Raw genomic sequence first — 17,755 nt, forward strand, 5'->3', positions numbered from 1 at the left:
GGTGCATGCGCGTGAGAGCATTGGTGGCGACACCCACACCTGGCATGTTCTACCAAACATTCTACCAAAAGTTATTGTGGCAAAGGAATAAAACGTTAACAACCCCCTGCCCCGAAGAGTGCTGTCTTGTTTATAACACGGAGGGTGTTTGGAAGCAGCTGGAAGTTAACTTCTGTTTCCCATCCCATTCTCAGGATTGCCATGGAAACGTACATCAGACAGCGACAGTTAATCATGGCACCTTTAATAACCTCTCATGTGATTGGAGAGAATGAGCCTCTCACGTCTGTCTTCAACAAAGTCATTGCTGGCAAGGAAGTGAATCACAAAGGGCAAGGTACACAAAAGAAGTGAAAATGGGTTTTTTTAAGCACAAAGAATGGGATGGGACCTGTGTATAATTTTTACTATTTCCCACCACATGCAATGAAAGTAATGATTTTTTTATTTTTATTATTATTATTATTATTATTATTATTATTATTATCATCATCATCATCATCATCCAGTCTGCTCAGATTGCAACCTTCCCCAATGGTATTTGTATGTTAATGTTTCTTTTCTTCCATAGGCCTCTGGGTTTCTCTGAAACTGCTGCCTGGTGATTTAGCTCAGGTTCAGAAGGACTTTTCTCATCTTATTGACAGATCTACGGCTGTGGCCCGCAAAATGGGATTCCCAGAGATTATATTGCCTGGTGTGTGTAGTTCCATGTTAATGGTGGTAGCTTCTAAGAAAACAGAGCAGTTATGAAATAAGAGGATCAATTGACTTATGGGAGTGGAAGGGAATCTGTGCACCTCCAGATATTATTATTATTATTATTATTATTATTATTATTATTATTATTATTAAAGCCTCAAAGTGGCTCATAATAATAAAATACACAATACTGTATACAAAATTTATAAAATTTAAAATTTTACAAAATGTTGTTGGACTCCCAACTCCTTTCAGCTCCAATCAGCATGGCTATTGCTTGATAATGATGGAAATTGCAGCTGTTTTCTGGCTAAACGTTAGGAAGAACTTTTTGACACTGGAATGGACTATCTCAGAAGGTGGGGGAGACAGGAGGTTTTTAAACAAAGGTTGGATGTCTATCTGTCAGGGATTCCTCAGCTGTGATTCCTGCATTGTAGCGGGATTGGACCTCCAAGTCTATGGTTGCATGAATATCTGGAGGGCCTATTCTTCAGATAGGATAAAAGAACTGGTTACAGAGGGTAGGAAGAAATTGACAGTTTCTTGCCCCCCACATTCCACAGTACTATATCCATCATGGGTGGGGAACCTTTTTCAGCCGAACGGCCCCATTGCCTCATGGACAACCTACTGGGGGGCCACATGCCAGTTATGGGTGAGTCAGAGCCGAAAGTGGGCACAGCAGTGGATGTGACGCTTGCCTTTGTACAGTAGAATACATTCCACCCAGAGGTTCCTAGCCACCTGGCCTCTATCCGGACAAACAGGTCATAGTATAAGAGTTCAGGGTCACATTACGATCAGGCAAAGATGCTTGCAGAGAGTGCAGAGCAGGGCTTGGGAGGGGTGTGTCTTGCAGAGAGTCATGAGGGCCAAACAGAGTGGTCTAGAGGGCCGCATTCTGCTTCCAAGCCTGAGGTTCCCTGCCCATGATAGACATGGTCATGTGTGGGCAGGGGATTTCATCTGGTTTCTAAAAGTGTAACCATGGGCAGATGCCCTCCAGACAAGAAGAATCATTTGCTTGGCAGGGGGTTGGACTCGATGGCCCTTGTGGTCTCTTCCAACTCTATGATTCTATGATTCTATGCTGTTGAATTTCACATATCAGACTTTGTTCTAACTTCCAACCTGGACAAAGAAACTTTACTATAGCCTTGGTGGTTGCAGGTGAAGTTCGGAATGATATCTATGTGACCCTGATGCATGGGGAATTTGACAAAGGGAAGAAGAAGACCCCCAAGAATGTCGAGGTCACTATGTCTGTGCATGATGAAGAGGGCAATCTCTTAGAGGTAGGAAGGGGCTTGGTAGGTGGGAGGCAGAATCATGATTAAAACCTGTACTATTTCTCCCCCCCAAATCAGCTGTGAAGAGTGATTAAATGAGAGGCTTTTGCCTGTGGAAAGTTTGCCCACTAGGAAGGTGCCTTATGCCATTGGTCCATCTATGTCACTAGTGTCTCCCGTGACTGATAGTGACTCTTCAGGGTTCCAGGCAGAAGATTCTCTAGTCCTAACTTGAGACCTTCTGCATAAAGAGCAGGTGATCTGCCACTGAGCTACAGCCTTTCCCCAGTTGAAAATACAGTTTCAAACAGTGCATAGTTAACTTATGGGATTTGCTGCTATGAAATGTAGTGATGGTCACTACAAGAAAGGATTAAACAAATTCATGGAGGATTAAACAAATTCAGTCTTGTCAACTGAATCAGGGATGGGAAATTTGTGGTGCTGGGACTCCAACTTCAACCAGCCCCAACCAGCATGGACAATAGTCAGGTATTATGGGAGTTGTAATTCAAAACATGTGGTGCACAGAAAAAGCTGGTGCCAAGGCTTCCATCACTTCTTCATGGTATGTTTAGGGCCCTTCACTGTCCCTGAAGCATTTCACCTGTCTGTGCAAATCATCTGCATGTAGTGAAGAGTTTCCTTATATCCAGGGTTAAAACTGGTCATTCCCTTCAAAGGTTGTCACGTTCTTTGATTTGGTTCTGCTTTTTAATTTGTTTCTCGTGTCATCCAAAGAAAGCTATCCATCCAGGTGCTGGCTATGAAGGTATCTCTGAATACAAATCAGTTGTCTACTACCAAGTCAAGCAGCCTTGCTGGTATGAAACTGTCAAGGTGAGATTGTGCACCATTGCTAGAGTTCTTTCCCCTGAGCTGCAAACTTGTAATTCGCTGCTAAAAATGAACTCAGTTCCCTGTGTGTGGTCCTTTGGGTAGCCAAATTGGCACCACCTAGTCATAAGAGAAAGGCATGGGCAGGCTTGGGAAGCCACAAGCTTTGCAGCAGTAAATGCTGGGTTGGAGCCAGGAGTCACCCTCAAGACATTGGTATTGCTGAAGCATACCTGGCCAGGAGTAGGCAGATATACCAGCAGGAGTGCCACATTGGCTACAATGGCCAGTGTGGCACTCTGCAATCCACAGAGCCTTACTGCCACCCTTTCCTGACTCAGACCCACCTAGCTGAGCTGCAGCAAGGCTAGCACCAGAAGGTTGACTTTGTATCCCAGAAAAGAAAATGGCTGGCCAGCTAGAACTAGAGCACTCAATGCAGCAATGATTTGTGGCAGGTATTGCCCATACCACCTAGAAATCCCAAGTCTGAAAGAAGTCTAAAAGTGACATTTGTATATTTTGTCTTCAGAGTGGGGAATATAATATGGTGTGTAAATCCCAATGGTTAAGATTCTTAAAGAGCGGGTGTCACTTGCACACCAGCTAAAAAGCTGACATGTTGTGTTCAACATATAAGTAAAACCTGTTGTGATCTGCCCCATGATAAGAGGCCAGCACAGAGCGGCAGCTATATAACCCAAGGCATACATGGGACTGAATTTGAAGCTGTGAGTTCTGATTCTTTTTAACTCAGTTGAATTAATTGTGGATGGGGAGACCCAACCGGATGGGCAGGGTATAAATAATACATTATTTTTTTTATTATTATTATTATTAGTATTATTAGTATTATTATTATTCAGATTAGAACTTGCTAGGAGCTGAACTTAAATAATACTCTGGGCTGGCCATTCTTGACTAAAAGCAGAATGCAGATTCTGAACGTGGTTGAATAAAACATCTTGCCAAGGAAACTTAAACTCAATCTTTATACACATTTCAAGACTTAGAATTTGCATAATGTGTTTTAAAATCATAACGTGTTTATGTTTAAGATGGAAATAACAGACCAATCCCCCCCCCTAAAATCATATTTATTTCCATTGATGTTTTGTAATGGAAGAAAAAGCTAATCCTAGATGGCGTTACAGAGACTGTGATTAATGATGTGATTTTGGCCAAGTAAACTAGGCTACATTATATCTTACTTAAAAACATATGGGTAGAGGGTTTCAATTAGCAATAAATTGCTAGTTTTATGGAATCCTCCTGTCAATCTTGTTGGGTATTCCCAAATACCCTAAGGTGGGGGTCACAATGAATGGGAAGGTTTGCAGGTGGAATCAGTAAATCATTTTAATGGACAGAGGAATCCCATGTTTGTTCTGTAAACTTGGCTTCTGATGTGCATATTTTATAACGAGCTGTCATTCATGCAGGTCTCCATAGAAATAAAAGAGGTCAGCCGCTACCACTTAAGGTTTACATTTCGTCACCGATCATCACAGGAATGTGAGTACTTGGGAGATGAGCAGCTGCCTGTCCCTCAGGCATGCCGGCTTGCCCCCGCGATTGAGGGGGCCAGCGCTATGCAACATGCTCATGTCACGCGTGCACGCCCAGCGATGTGCTCACATTATGTGTGCTGGCCATGCAACACGCCACACAGCTTGCATGTGTGACGTGAGCGTGTCACGCAGCATGCACGAGTGACCCGGACACATCACATGGTAGGCGCAAGTGATGTGCACATATTGCCACACAATAATGGGGGGGGCCCAGCCCCTCCTTGAAAATGTTGGTGGTCCCTTGCCTGCCCCATGGCGCCCCTGCTGTCTCTTAAATACAGAAGGGTAAAAATGTCCCTTCAACCCATTGGGATGGGTGTAGAAGAGACAAGTGGCTGGCAGTGCGCACGCTGTAATGGGGAACCAGCACATGGAATAGGGCTGATCAGCCTTTTTCTGATGCCTCCCCTTTCCAAATCAGGAAGGATTTAACATAACTTTTATTTGGGGTGGGTGGGTGTGAAATTTTTCAGGTTTATGGCAGGGTGACCCACCCTAAGCAGTGATGACTTCATGGATTAAAAAAAACAACACCACTTCTGGGGGGGGGGGTAATTCTCCCAATATGCCCTGATTGATGGGGCACTTGGGAGAAGAAAATGGTAACTGGGCCACCAAGGTGGGAACTTTTGCCATCATTGCTGCTGCTAAAGGTATCCTTTCCCTCACCCATATTGGTAGTGAATTTTACCACCTCTTCTTGAAATCATTAAAATTGCATCCTCCGCTGCCCCAGAAAAAACTGCTGAAATTTTAACTGTTTCAACTCAATATAAACATTGAGATGGTTATTATCACTGGAATTGGCATGATTCGGGGTGGGGGGGTTGCACAGAAAAGTCCTTATTTAATTAATTTATTTTACTGCATTGATATACCACATTTTTCTCCAAGGAGTTCAAGATGCTGCTCCCATTTAACCCTGTGAAATAGGTTAGGCTAAGAGGCAGGTCATTCAGTGAGCTTCATGATCGAGAAGGGATTTGAGCCTGGGTCTCCCAGGTCAGTCCAGCACTTGCAGTGGCTTCTGGTTGTACTTCAACTGAGACCCACAAGCAATACGTTCTCCTTCCTTCCTTCTGCTGCAGCGCGAGATAAATCGGAAAAGGCTTTTGGAATGGCTTTTGTGAAGCTGATGAATGCAGACGGTACCACTCTGCAGGATGGCAGACATAACTTAATAGTCTACAAGGTACTCCTTTCTTTTTCTTTTTTAAACCTCGGTGATATTGTTGAACCTGTCAGAATTTCTTCCTGACACGGTGGCTCTGTCCAGACAACACACTAACCCATAGTTTAGTGTGACAAGAATGAGCTGTGATGAACCCTGGGCTCGTGTGCTTCTTCCTTCTCAGATGTGGATTTGAAGAGGGCACTGGAAGGGCTTGATTTAGATTAATCACAGATTAACATTTCATCTAAACCCTGAACTTTGACCCCTGTTAACATGGCTGGTTTCAAGGAAAGAGTAATCAAGATGACACAATAGGTTTGGACATGACAAGCTACGGTTTATCTAAGCTGAGAGAGGAGAGAGGAAGTCTATGGTGGGGAGGGGCTAGGATCATTCTTGTAACACTCAACTATGGTTTAGCATGATGTTCAAATCCAGCCAGTTTTCTCCTGCCCTAACTAGCTCTCCAATGTATAGAATCTGGATGTCTGAAGTTATATTCTCTATGTTATTGGTAGGGTGAAAACAAGAAAATGGAAGATGCTAAGTTTTACCTAACTCTGCCTGGCACCAAAGTGGAGATGGAGGACAGAGATAGTCTTCCAGCCAAACATCATGTAGCCAACTTTACCCCAACCAAAGACAGTACCAAGGATAGTTTTCAGATTGCAACTCTCATCTGCTCCACAAAGCTGACACAGAACGGTATGTTTGACTGCTGGTACAATCCAAGCTTTCCTGCCTTAGCCAAGGTTACACTGGCCTAAGTTCCTCAGCCTAGCTGAACCTGAGATATGCTAGTGTAAGGTATGCTCAGTTGGCATACCTTACACCTTAAGTCGGTGTAATTCACACAAGCACACGTTCTGGGGGATGGGATGCCAGAATAGTCTTATGCCTATTCCAAATCCCTTTCAGCTCAGTCACGTGATCTAGCAATCCAGTGGAAATTAAGCAGATGAAGAGGGTGGTGCAAGTCAAATTCCTCCTGAATAGAATTTGGAATAAGCATAAATTACACTGGTGTAAATTATGCTGGCTTTCTGTAGTAGGACTGCCCTGTTACTTTGCTTTTTTTCCAGTTGTGGGGAGGAGTAAAAAAACACACAAACACTTGCAGTGCACTGAAGATTTTCCCCAACTTTGGGAAATGTGCTTGACCTTCCTACTGGCTTCTGAGACTTTGCCTGGCAGTGCCCATTTGCTTCCATGCCCATCTTCACAGCCCTTAAGGATTAGAAACTTGCTTTTCAAAATAACTGAAGCTGTGATTTACAGGTTGCTGAAAACTGGCTCGGTAGGGCTTACTTCTGTGTAAAAAAGTGTAGAATTGTGCTGTAAATTTCAAATTTTCGCCACCACCACTTTCTAACAAAGCTGATCAAACACATCAAATGTGCCATCATGTGGTTGCTGCCAGTTCAGCAAATGAGCAGGGAGGCAGGCAGAGCAAACTAAGGTTGAAACAGGATGCCAAAGAGTATGCAGCCAAGGTGCTGCCTTCTCCAGAACTGCAGAGAAGTTGTTTTTCATATCGTTTGATGCCAGAAATAAAACATTGCTTCCATATTTGTCTTGTACTGTGACCACTAAAGGAAATGAGCTGCATTGCTTATAGTGATCTTACTCCCCCACCCTCATTTTGCCCTTGCCAGTTGACCTACTGGGGTTGCTGAATTGGCGTTCAAACTCCCAAAACATAGGACACAACTTGAAGAAGCTGATGGAGGTGGAAGGAGGAGAAATCGTCAAGGTATAACAAAATTGAGCATACAGGTTTTCAAACAATTTGTGCATGCATCTATCTTATCACCCGAAGTGTTTCATTGGAACAGAATGTCTGCTTAAATTTTGTTCTCATTGATGTGCTGGATCAGGGAGCTGATAATTTTAAAGAGCTGACCTAGATAGCATCAGGCAAGATTTCAAAGAAGTTGAGGTGAGCAACTCACCAGATTATCTGTCATAGTGTTGCTACAGCAGCACAGTTAGCATGGTTAGTGTCCATATTATGTTTTATACTGTTTTCATCTATCACCATATCTGCACTATACATTTAAAGCACTACAATACCTCTTTAACAGCTGTTGGTGTCCACTAAACTATCCTGGGAATTGTTGTTCATTAAGGATGTTTGGCATTGTTAGAAAACCCATATTCCACTCACAGAGTAGCAACTTTCAGAGGGATTTAACAGTCAATCCCTCCTCCTAGTCAACTCTGGGAATTGTAGCTCCATTAGAAAAATAGGGGTTTCCTAACAAATTTCAGAAACCATAACAGGTTCCCAGGATTCTCAGGCAGGAGTAGGCATGGATGTTTAAAGTGGTATAATTGAACTTTAAAGGCAAAGTGCAGATGAGACCTATGTGTCTTTTTGCAATTTTATAATCAAATCATCCAGTTTTGTGCAGGGTTGAGAGAAACAAATACTCAGCAGCCCATCTATGAATTTTTCAATTTTTTAAAATATCTGTTTGCAGGGCTGAAATACAGAATTGTGGGGTAGACTTAACACTTCATGCTGAGAACCAGCCTCAAACCTGCAGCAGTAGATTTAATAATAATAATAATAATGATAATAATTTTTTATTTATACCCCGCCCTCCCCAGCCAAGGCCGGGCTCAGAGCGGCTTACAAGCAGTAATAAAAAGATTTGCCCTAGATTTGCCCATTTCTTCCAGCATGCCTGACTAGTGCCCCTCCCTGTTTGCAGAAGGAGGGACTCTGGCAATGAACCATTTCCTCTCATGCTAATCCGTATGACTTTGAGTAACTCTGTTGCTAAAAGACCTGGAGATAAAAGGGAATGGAGTTATAACACAACAGCCTTATTAATCACAACCCATTTCTATTTCTCCTCCATCTCTAGTTCTTACAAGATACACTTGATGCACTTTTCAGCATAATGATGGAGATGTCTGACAATGAAACCTATGACTTCCTTGTTTTTGATGCACTAGTAAGTTGTTCTGACCATTTATCCCTCCTTAGCACTTCATTAACTCTGTCACCAAAAAGAAAGCTGGTTACAATTCCAGATCAGGCTGGTTACAGTTTCTTCCCGGTGACAGGCTGATGTGTAAACAACAGCCCCCAAATGGAGAGTTGCTGCTGCTGCTGATTTTTAGAATGTGGGCAGTCTCTGGCCTGTGGGCCAGGCTTGGCCCAGCAGCCTTTCCCATTTAAGCCCACCAGGCCATTTTAGACAGTCCCCAATAACCAGGATTTCAAAGCTCAGCTTCACCTGACATCATAGTAACATTCGGTGATTGACAAGTGGGCAGGGCTTCCCATCTGTCAAATTCGGCTCACCTGGCATGGCTCAAAGGCTGGGAGGGATTCCCCACCCCTGTTTTACATATAAGAACAGCCTTTATTTCCAGTTAGCTTTGGGTTCAGGTTCCTGAGTCTCTTCTCCTTCTAAAACAAATATTTGAGAGACTTTTATGACAGCTTTTATGGTTTCAAGCTTCAGGAAGTTGTTGCTGAGCGGGTGAATTTATTATAAGAATTAATGAGGAAGATAACCAGTAGCTCAGGGCCGCAAATTGTTTTCAGCTGGTGTTTATTGCATAAGCCTGTATGCCCAACAGAATTATTAGGATTTAAATACTTTTTAAAAGGAGATTCCTAGTCCTCATGATCGTGACTGGAAAAAAAGAAGAATTGATCACCTGTTCTAAAATGCTCCCATTTTCTGCAGAGAAGCTTGAATGTGTGGACTGTTCTTAGAATCTGTGAGTCCTGAGAGAGAAATGACAAAGTCACCACATGCGATGGGGAATATGGGCAGTGTTCAAACTGTTGCCAGAGTTAAAGTCAAACTCACAGAATAATAGAGTTGGAAGGGACCTCAGGGGTAATATAGTCTAACACACTGCAGTGCAGGAATCACTGCTAAAGAATCCTTGACAGGTGTTTAAAAACCTTCCTTTTAGGAAGGTTGGCAGTCCCTCCTGTTCTTGCTGCTTTAGCTGCAAAAGCGCAACATGGTTGAAAACTGAAAACACAAGTCCAACCAGGTCATGCTGTTTACATCTTGCATATTTCCTCTTTAAATAGGTATTTATTATTTCACTGATTGGAGACATCAAATTCCAGCATTTTAACCCTGTACTCGAAACTTACATTTACAAACACTTCAGTGCCACCTTGGCCTATGTGTAAGTATACACTTTTGTTACATTGCTGACTTGTGCATTTTTGTCATGAGATGACTTATTACATGCTTGTCACTTGGTTCAGTTGTGTGGTTTTTCTCTGCTCTTGACGCGTTAAGGTAGCATGATTTCTGATTAAAACAAGTTCCTAATCTATAATCCAGCATAGTGAGCCTTTATTTGGAAGAAGAGGGCTATGAATTTCAACCTCATGTGTTAGTACATTCAGTGGGGGGGGGGGGGGTGTTATAGTTGCATTTAGCCTAATGGAGGCAGGTGGAAATCCTTGACACCATCTGCACTGTACATGTATATCAGTATCATACCACTTGAAACAGCCATAACCCACCAAAGAATCTTGGGAAGTATAGTTTTAGGGTGCTGAGAGTTCTTAGGGGACCCCCTATTCCTCTTATAGAGCTACAGCTGCCAGAGTGGTTTAACAATCAGTCTCTCTTCCCAGGGAATCTTAGGAATTGTAGCTCTGTAAAACAGCATGAGCTCCTAAAAACTCTCTTAGCAAACTACACTTAGCAGCATTCTTTTCTGAAAGCTGTGGCTGTTTAAAATGGCATGATACTACTTTAAATGTATATTGCAGTTGGGTCCTTGATATGAAGGAAATGGCTTGGGGACCTCAATATTTATTTGTTCAGTTGTTTGCCACCTTCCCTTCTGGACCACCTTTGAAGAATCCCATGCCGGTGATGAGCAGGGGTAGAGGTGAAACTGGGCAGAGGAATAAACATAGGATAGTCCTCTGCACCAGGTGGAAGGATGTTCCTGAACCACATCTCCCATCAGCTCCAGAAATCATGGCCAATTCCAAGGAGAATGGATGTTGCAGTTCAACAACACTGGGAGGACCAAAGGTTTCCCACACCTCTTCAGACACATCCCTGTCTAGCCTTCATCCAGACAAGCAAAAGGCATTATTAGAGTTCAAAGTCACATTTACGTCAGACGGGGGGGGGAGTGTAAAGTAGGGGGGAGTGAGAGCCACATTCCCACCCCTGGCCTATTGGTTCCCGCTCACAGGAACAGCCTATGCGTCTTCATGACAGTGGGGGGTAGGAGACTAGTATATGTGGCCCCACTCATGCTTTCTACATGCAGTTTTAATCATGTTGGGAATATAATGACTAAATAAGGTTACTTACTCAGCAGCTTAGCAATACTAGTTCTATTCAGAATAGACCAATTGATGTTAATGGTCAAGACTTAGCTTCATTAACCTCAGTGGGTCTGTTCTGAGTAGGAATGGGGTTGGACACAACCCAGGGCCTGAAGACACCTGATGCAACAATACTGCTGGCACTAAGCTAGTCTGTGTGTGAATGGAAGGCCATTTGTAACTCTCACACTCACTTGCCACCTAGACTCTGATAGAAGAATGAGGATTTGCAATGCAGTTCCCCAACCAATGTGTACAAAAATGTATATATTAGCAGTAAGTGCACATGAAGATGCCTTTATCACTGGAAATGCAATGCAATTTGCATTTTATTACAGGTGAATGTTTGCAGAATTGTATTTATGAGGAAAAAGCGCATTGCAATGACTGGACATTTCATGGGGACTTAAAAAAAAAAGTCTGCACAAATTAGTGCAGAAATGTAGAGAACTGAATTTAAGATTTGAGGGGGAGGGAGAAACCTAAACTGACAGTAGCCCCCCACTTACTTATTTTCTCTTGCCCCAGAAAACTTACCAAGGTTCTAAACTATTACGTTGGAAATGCGGATGACTCCAGCAAGACAGAATTGCTCTTTGCCGCTCTAAAAGCCTTGAAGTACCTGTTCCGGTTCATAGTTCAATCGCGAGTCCTGTACCTAGGGTAAGCAATGGCTGTAAATGTACCCCTGACCGTTACGTCTAGTCGCAGATGACTCTGGGGTTGTGGCACTCATCTCGCTTTACATGCTGAGGGAGCAGACATTTGTCCGCAGACAGCTTCTGGGTCATGTGGCCAGCATGACTAAACCACTTCCAGCAAACCAGAGCAGCGCATGGAAACACCGTTTACCTTCCCGCCAGAGCAGTACCTATTTATCTACTTGCACTTTGACGTGCTTTCAAACTGCTAGGTTGGCAGGAGCAGGGACCGAACAACGGGAACTCACCCCATCGTGGGGATTCAAACTGCCAACCTTCCAACTGGCAAGCCCAAGAGACTCAGTGGTTTAGACCACAGCACCACCCGCGTCCCTTAATGACTGGAAAACGTGGGCGTAATTTGTGCTTCTCCAGTTCAGCTACTACTGTTTACTTATTCATAAATGTGTGCTCCACCTTTCCTCCAAGGAGCTTGAGGTGGAATAATGCATCTTCCTCTCCCCATTTTATCCTCACAACAACCCTGTGAGTGGGTTGGGCTATGCGATTGTGATGGGCAGGCCATGCATGCTCAGCCCTGTGTGTTTGCTCAGTCCGGAGGTGTTAACTACGTAAATCAGCTGTGCCTGCCCTTCTCTTCAAAAGGAGAGTGCGGGGTGTGGGTGTGTGTCAAGTGTTGGAACAGCATCTTAGCTAAGCCTAGCTATGCTGTGCCTTACTTGCTTGTAACCTGTGAACCCAAGTGGGGATGCTGCACTGATTTCATCAGTAAAACATTTTTTAAAAAACAAACTATCATGGTGCCACTTCCAATTCTGAGTCCACTCTCTGTGCACCTAGGCACGTTATTAGCCTCTCTGTAATTATTAGGATCTTTTAGGATCCTGTTACTATTTGGATTAGGATCCTGTTACTATTTGGATTCTGTTATTGCCTTCAGTTAGGATGACTGCATACCATTCAAAATGACTGCTTGTTACCTCTGCAAGCTTAGCATCCTCAACCCAGCTTAATAAAAAATAAATAAGTTACACAGCCATGAGGCCTGCTAACAAAAAAACCCCAAAAAGGTTCTCAGCCATCAAACATCTATTTCAGGCTCAAGATTTTATTCTGAGCATATAAAGTCATAGTTGCTGAAGAACCGAGTTGCTTGGTGTATATACTCTATTTGCCTTTATTAATCAAGAAATGTAATCATTCCAAGAGGTTCTATGTTTTAATGTTCAAGGAACAGAACACAGTGATTTCTTTCTGGAACAACACAGCTGGGCTTATAGGAATTCCCCGTGTTATTTATGCATAATTTATTTCCAGAGAATCATTGCCATATTTCAGGAAAGCCCAGTTGTGTTCAAAGTCAAGTGAGTGGAAATAAGAAGCTCTTTGCTTCAAACCAACACTAAATATAGAATCATACTTTTCTACTTCCCTCTTGTGCTTCTCTTAGGCTGTAATCCCAATTAACAGCTAACAGCACAGTGTGTGGTTTGTGTGTTTACTCAGAAGTAAATCCTGTGGTGTTCAGTGGGGCTTGCTGTCATGTCAGGTTGCATAGGTCTGCAGCCTAAAAGCACATAATGTATAGAAAGAGACACTTTTGTTGTAATGTTATTTTTCAACTATAATCAGCACTTGAATAATCAGGGCAATTTTCTTTCTCTCCCTTTTAGGTTTTACGGGAAAAGCGAAGATGGAGATGAGTTTAACAATGCCATCCGCAAGTTGTTCCTCTCTTTTAACATCCTCATGGACAGGCCTCTGGAGGAGGCTGTCAAGATCAAGGTGAGCCGGAGTCTGTTGCCATTATCTGAAACGGGCCTGGCTTCAGTTCCTGCATTCCAGGAGTGGCTCACCTGTGGCCATCCCAGTGTTGCTGAACTACAACTCCCATCAGCCCCAGCCAGCATGGCGCATGGACAATTATGATGGGAGTTGTAATCCCACAAAATCTGGATGGCCACAGGTTAGCCACGCCTGCTGTATTCTGATTCAGCTTATCAAGTGGCATTGCTTGTGGAGCCAAAATGGAGCAATATTCACACAGGACAGGGAAGATAGCAGCAGCTTCTGAATAAATGTGACATTTTCAGAAGTTTAAGGAAATAAAAACTTAAGGGGTACTCCCCCCCCCCCAAAAAAGGCCAGCCTTGGCAGTACTGAACATGCTGAGTGCCCATGGAATACTAACTGATCAATGAAAAAGGGGAAAAACTAGAAACTGGGTAGAAGGGGTAATGGAATTGAGTTCCTGGAAACAAGGTAAGAGAAGGGGAACTGAGTGGAATGTCTGGAAAGGAGGATGAGTTATATTGTGTAGGTAGGCTATTTCTTGGTTCACGCTGAGGAACGATTTTTAAATGCCTCCTGGGATAATAGTGAGAGCTGTCCATGGAAATCAAATGGAGGCAGCCACAGTTGTGGTGCTTCTGGGATGAGACACCAGAGTGCCGCTGTTGCTTTAGCCAAAATGACACCATCTCTACACAAGAGAGAAGGCATCAGCAAGGCCCCAAACAGCTGAATGAGAACTGAGCATGCTCACTTCTCAGAATGCAGGCAGACACTTGTTGGGAGCACATTTGCAGAGCTGTCTTTACTTGCCCACAACTGACATCATGCATGACACCAGGGGTAGTGGCATAGGGAAAACTGCCTTGTGGTCCACATTAAGACCTGGAGAATGGGAAAGAGGTGTAGCTCAGGGTTAGAGCATCTGCTTTGCGTGAAGAAGGCTCCAGGTTTTGTCCCTGGCGTCTGCAGGTAGGACTTGGGGAAAGGGGCCTGTCTGAAACCCTGGAGAGCCACTGCCAGTCAGTGTAGGCAAGGCTGAGCAAGATAGATCAATGGTCGGACTAGCGTAGGGCAGCTTCCTGCGTTCCTGTGTCTAGTTTTTAGAGTGAAGGGATTAACTGTCTTTCCCCACTTCCTTCTTGTATCTTGCAGGGTGCTGCCTTGAAGTATTTACCGAACATCATCAATGATGTGAAACTGGTATTTGATCCTGTTGAACTCAGGTAGCTATAAAACATTTTCTTTTCCTCTTTTCCTCTTTTCCTCTTCCTGCTGTAGGCCAGACAAGATGGATTAGTAGTTGCAGATGGACAAAGTGATAGCCATGCATTATAGGATATATATATATTTTAAAAAAAATCTATTGGATGGAAAATCCACCAAAGTTTTCAAGAAACTTTCTAAAAACCAAAGAGTGTGTGTGTTGATGAAACAGTTTTGGGCCCTGTTCTGTTGTTAATGAGCCCTTATAGGATTGACTTCATAGCACTCTGTAGCTGGAATCATGCAGGATAGAATTCTCATGGGGATTTGCCTTCAGACACTCACTCCCGCCGATGGTGAACACATGTGGTGAATGGCAATGGGAGAGTTAAAATGGTGCCCCTGAGAAGGAAGAGATATCCGCATATTTGCGGTGGAAGGATGCAGGCTTGCAAAAGCACAAGAAATGTTTTAAAAGACATGTCCGGTTCCCCCATGGGTTAGTAAATTAGTAAGGAATCCTCCTCATTATCATACCCCACCCATCTGACTGGGTTGCTCCAGCCACTCTGGAAACAAACCATCCCACTGAAACAAAATGGCCCCTTGGCCATGCAATATTGAGTGTATGTTGAAGGGACAGAACAGGTAGGAGTGGGGTGCCTTAATTGGTGGGATGGCTGTGTGGAATCCTGAACAAGAGCACTCCTTTTAGGGGGAGGACAAAACACTGCAACATAATGTTGCAGCACCTGCTTGTTCCTTCACTCTTTGCTTTCTTGTAGTGAGTCAGACTAATGCAGCTTTCCCCATCTAATCTAGCTTTCCCCAGTTTTCTTATCTCACTGAAAATGCTGGAGTTGGAACCCGGGACCTTCTGTGTTCAAAGCACTTACCACTAAGCTATAGCTCTTCAGCAACCATAATTGCCATGGGTTGAATGTACTTTGTGACATAGATGCAGTTTTACATGTGTGGCTTTATGCTGCCTAATTTTGCATTTGTGGTCATCAGAAAGGGGCGGGAGCTATGCAAGGCAGGAGAGCCATTCCCCTCTTCTCCCTTCGGATGCTTCTCCAAGCATCACATATTTGCAAGCCTGTTTTCACCACCTTGAGGACTAGAAGGGTGATCTTATTTTTTGAAATGGTAGCTGAATATGAGGCTACTGAATTCTGTGATTGCAGAAATTGTGGGATATACACATCCCATGTTATGCGTGTCCAGCACAAATTAACAGCAAACAGAAGTGAAACATGTCCAAAAGCAGATATTCTATTGTAAACTGCTTTGTGATCTTTGGATGAAGGGCAGTAATGTAATGTAATTTATTTATTAAAGAAGAAGAAGAAGAAGAAGAAGAAGAGAAAATTCAGTAAAAGCAGATGTTTCAAGCAGCTTAGCCAAGCCTGATGTTAAATGAGAAGGCAGAAACCCTTCAAGGTTGCCAGTCAATCTGACCAACGTAAACGTCAATTTTTGGTTTAGCAAAAGAGCATAGTAGCTTCTTGAAACCCCAAGTATAGAAAGATACATCCTTCCAAGAAGGGGGAGAAGTGCCCCCAACTCCCATAGCTACAGCTCAACAGTTCAAACATTCTAGGATTAACTGTTGCTGGTCTGATGGTGGTCTGCTCAATGGTACATAGAAGACACAATGCACTAGCGTTAACTGTACACTAGATGGCTAGAACATAAGAATCTGTGAATGTGTCCAAATAGTAAAATTGGCAAATATTATTAGGATAAGAGAGGGAAGACAAGCTGATAACGATTTTATTGAAAGAGGGAGCCCCCTGAGGCAAAAAAGTCATGCAAAAATGCGGAATCATGTACACTGTCCAGGACGTTGTAAAAACACCATGTACCTTAAAAGAGAGGGAAATGTAAAACCATGTGCATTCTTTTTGCTTTGTAAATCTGTGCATCACAATATTTTCTGTTACTTGTCAGAATGTCTAAATATTTTTCTAAAAACAAAATAAACTGTATACAAAAATCTTAATCTGAGACTATCTTGCTGCTTTTATTACACGTATGTGGTTTTAAAATTGTCTTTACTGTGTGTTCTGATTTTTATTTATGCAAGACCACCAGGAGATGGTTTGACGGATGTGATAGAAATCCTTGTAATAAATAAGCAAATCTGCAGCTGAAGGGAGTGCTTATAATGCTAATCGGACCAAAACTGTTCTCTCCCCCCCTCCCCCGCTTCCCAGTGTCCTCTTTAGCAAGTTCATCCAAAGCATCCCAGATAACCAGCTCGTCAGACAGAAGCTCAACTGCATGACGAAGGTTGTGGACAGTGACCTATTCCGTCAATCTGGTGAGTCTCTCTTTCTCACTTTCCACCCAGTTTTAAGGTACTTCTGTATTTTTATCTGCAACATTTCTATGCAGTTTTCTGGGCATATCACAAATAAAAACAAAGACCATGAGGTGTAAAAAAGGGACATAAAACTTACAATATAAAGCCAAGGAAAAAAAATAAAAACAGATTAAAGCTCATAGTAGCAGATAACAACAGTGCAAAAGATACTGAAAAGCACTAAGCATTTATGTGTCTCCCTATCTGTCTGGAAAGCCTGGGTATGTAGAACTTGGCTCTGGAGACAACAGTATAGATGCCACATAAGACGTTTTTAGGGGTTTTTGCCTAACGCATTGAGACCCAGGGGAACAGTTCATGTAGGGAGAATTGCAGAACTCCTTGGAGGGAAAGTAGAGCATCTGCTTTGCATGCAGAAGGTTCAATCCCCAGGATCTCCATGTGATATCGTGGCACTTTTTATCTATAGTTTATTGGGGTTTGCACATTGTGACAGTAAAACCGTACAGCCTTGTATTCCCTGCCCTACTTGATTCCCCTCCTGCCTTCGGCCCTCTTGCCATTTTGTTGATACATTTTCATTTCTGATGTTCAGTTGGTTGGCATGTTATGCAGTGTTGAGATGCTCAAATAAGGGTTAGGTTGGATGCATTTAGATGTAGCCTTAGATGTGGCCTTGGTTGGCTCCTCCTGTCATTGGCTCTGACCTACTGGTTCTCCACCTTCTGTTGGGCTCTGTGCCTTCTGACGCCCCACCAGTCCCAATGGGCACCAACCACACTGGGGGACAGGGTGAGTTTTTTCTTGGTGATCTGATTGCCCTTGGTGTTGCAATGCCCTCTCCTTGGTAACA

At 43.2% G+C, this 17,755-nt stretch overlaps 1 protein-coding gene and 1 long non-coding RNA gene across 3 annotated transcripts in view; both read left to right on the plus strand.

Annotated features, from left to right (window-relative positions):
• Positions 1-17,755, plus strand: part of LOC310832212 — a 288,863-nt gene that overhangs the window by 198,693 nt on the left and 72,415 nt on the right. The window lies entirely within an intron of this gene.
• DOCK5 (dedicator of cytokinesis 5) overlaps positions 1-17,755 on the plus strand; it is a 139,030-nt gene that overhangs the window by 69,264 nt on the left and 52,011 nt on the right. For both annotated transcript variants that reach the window (XM_083713368.1, XM_083713367.1), the window contains exons 12-25: positions 195-337; positions 572-697; positions 1,876-2,000; positions 2,736-2,834; positions 4,274-4,346; positions 5,491-5,594; positions 6,095-6,281; positions 7,232-7,329; positions 8,450-8,539; positions 9,643-9,743; positions 11,443-11,577; positions 13,250-13,361; positions 14,523-14,593; positions 16,793-16,899. In XM_083713368.1, the coding sequence (XP_083569494.1) occupies positions 195-337; positions 572-697; positions 1,876-2,000; positions 2,736-2,834; positions 4,274-4,346; positions 5,491-5,594; positions 6,095-6,281; positions 7,232-7,329; positions 8,450-8,539; positions 9,643-9,743; positions 11,443-11,577; positions 13,250-13,361; positions 14,523-14,593; positions 16,793-16,899 (1,571 nt within the window). The remainder of the gene's footprint in view (positions 1-194; positions 338-571; positions 698-1,875; positions 2,001-2,735; positions 2,835-4,273; positions 4,347-5,490; positions 5,595-6,094; positions 6,282-7,231; positions 7,330-8,449; positions 8,540-9,642; positions 9,744-11,442; positions 11,578-13,249; positions 13,362-14,522; positions 14,594-16,792; positions 16,900-17,755) is intronic.

Source organism: Podarcis gaigeae (genome assembly GCF_964106915.1).
Source record: "Podarcis gaigeae genome assembly, chromosome: 15".
Lineage (NCBI taxonomy): Eukaryota > Metazoa > Chordata > Lepidosauria > Squamata > Lacertidae > Podarcis > Podarcis gaigeae.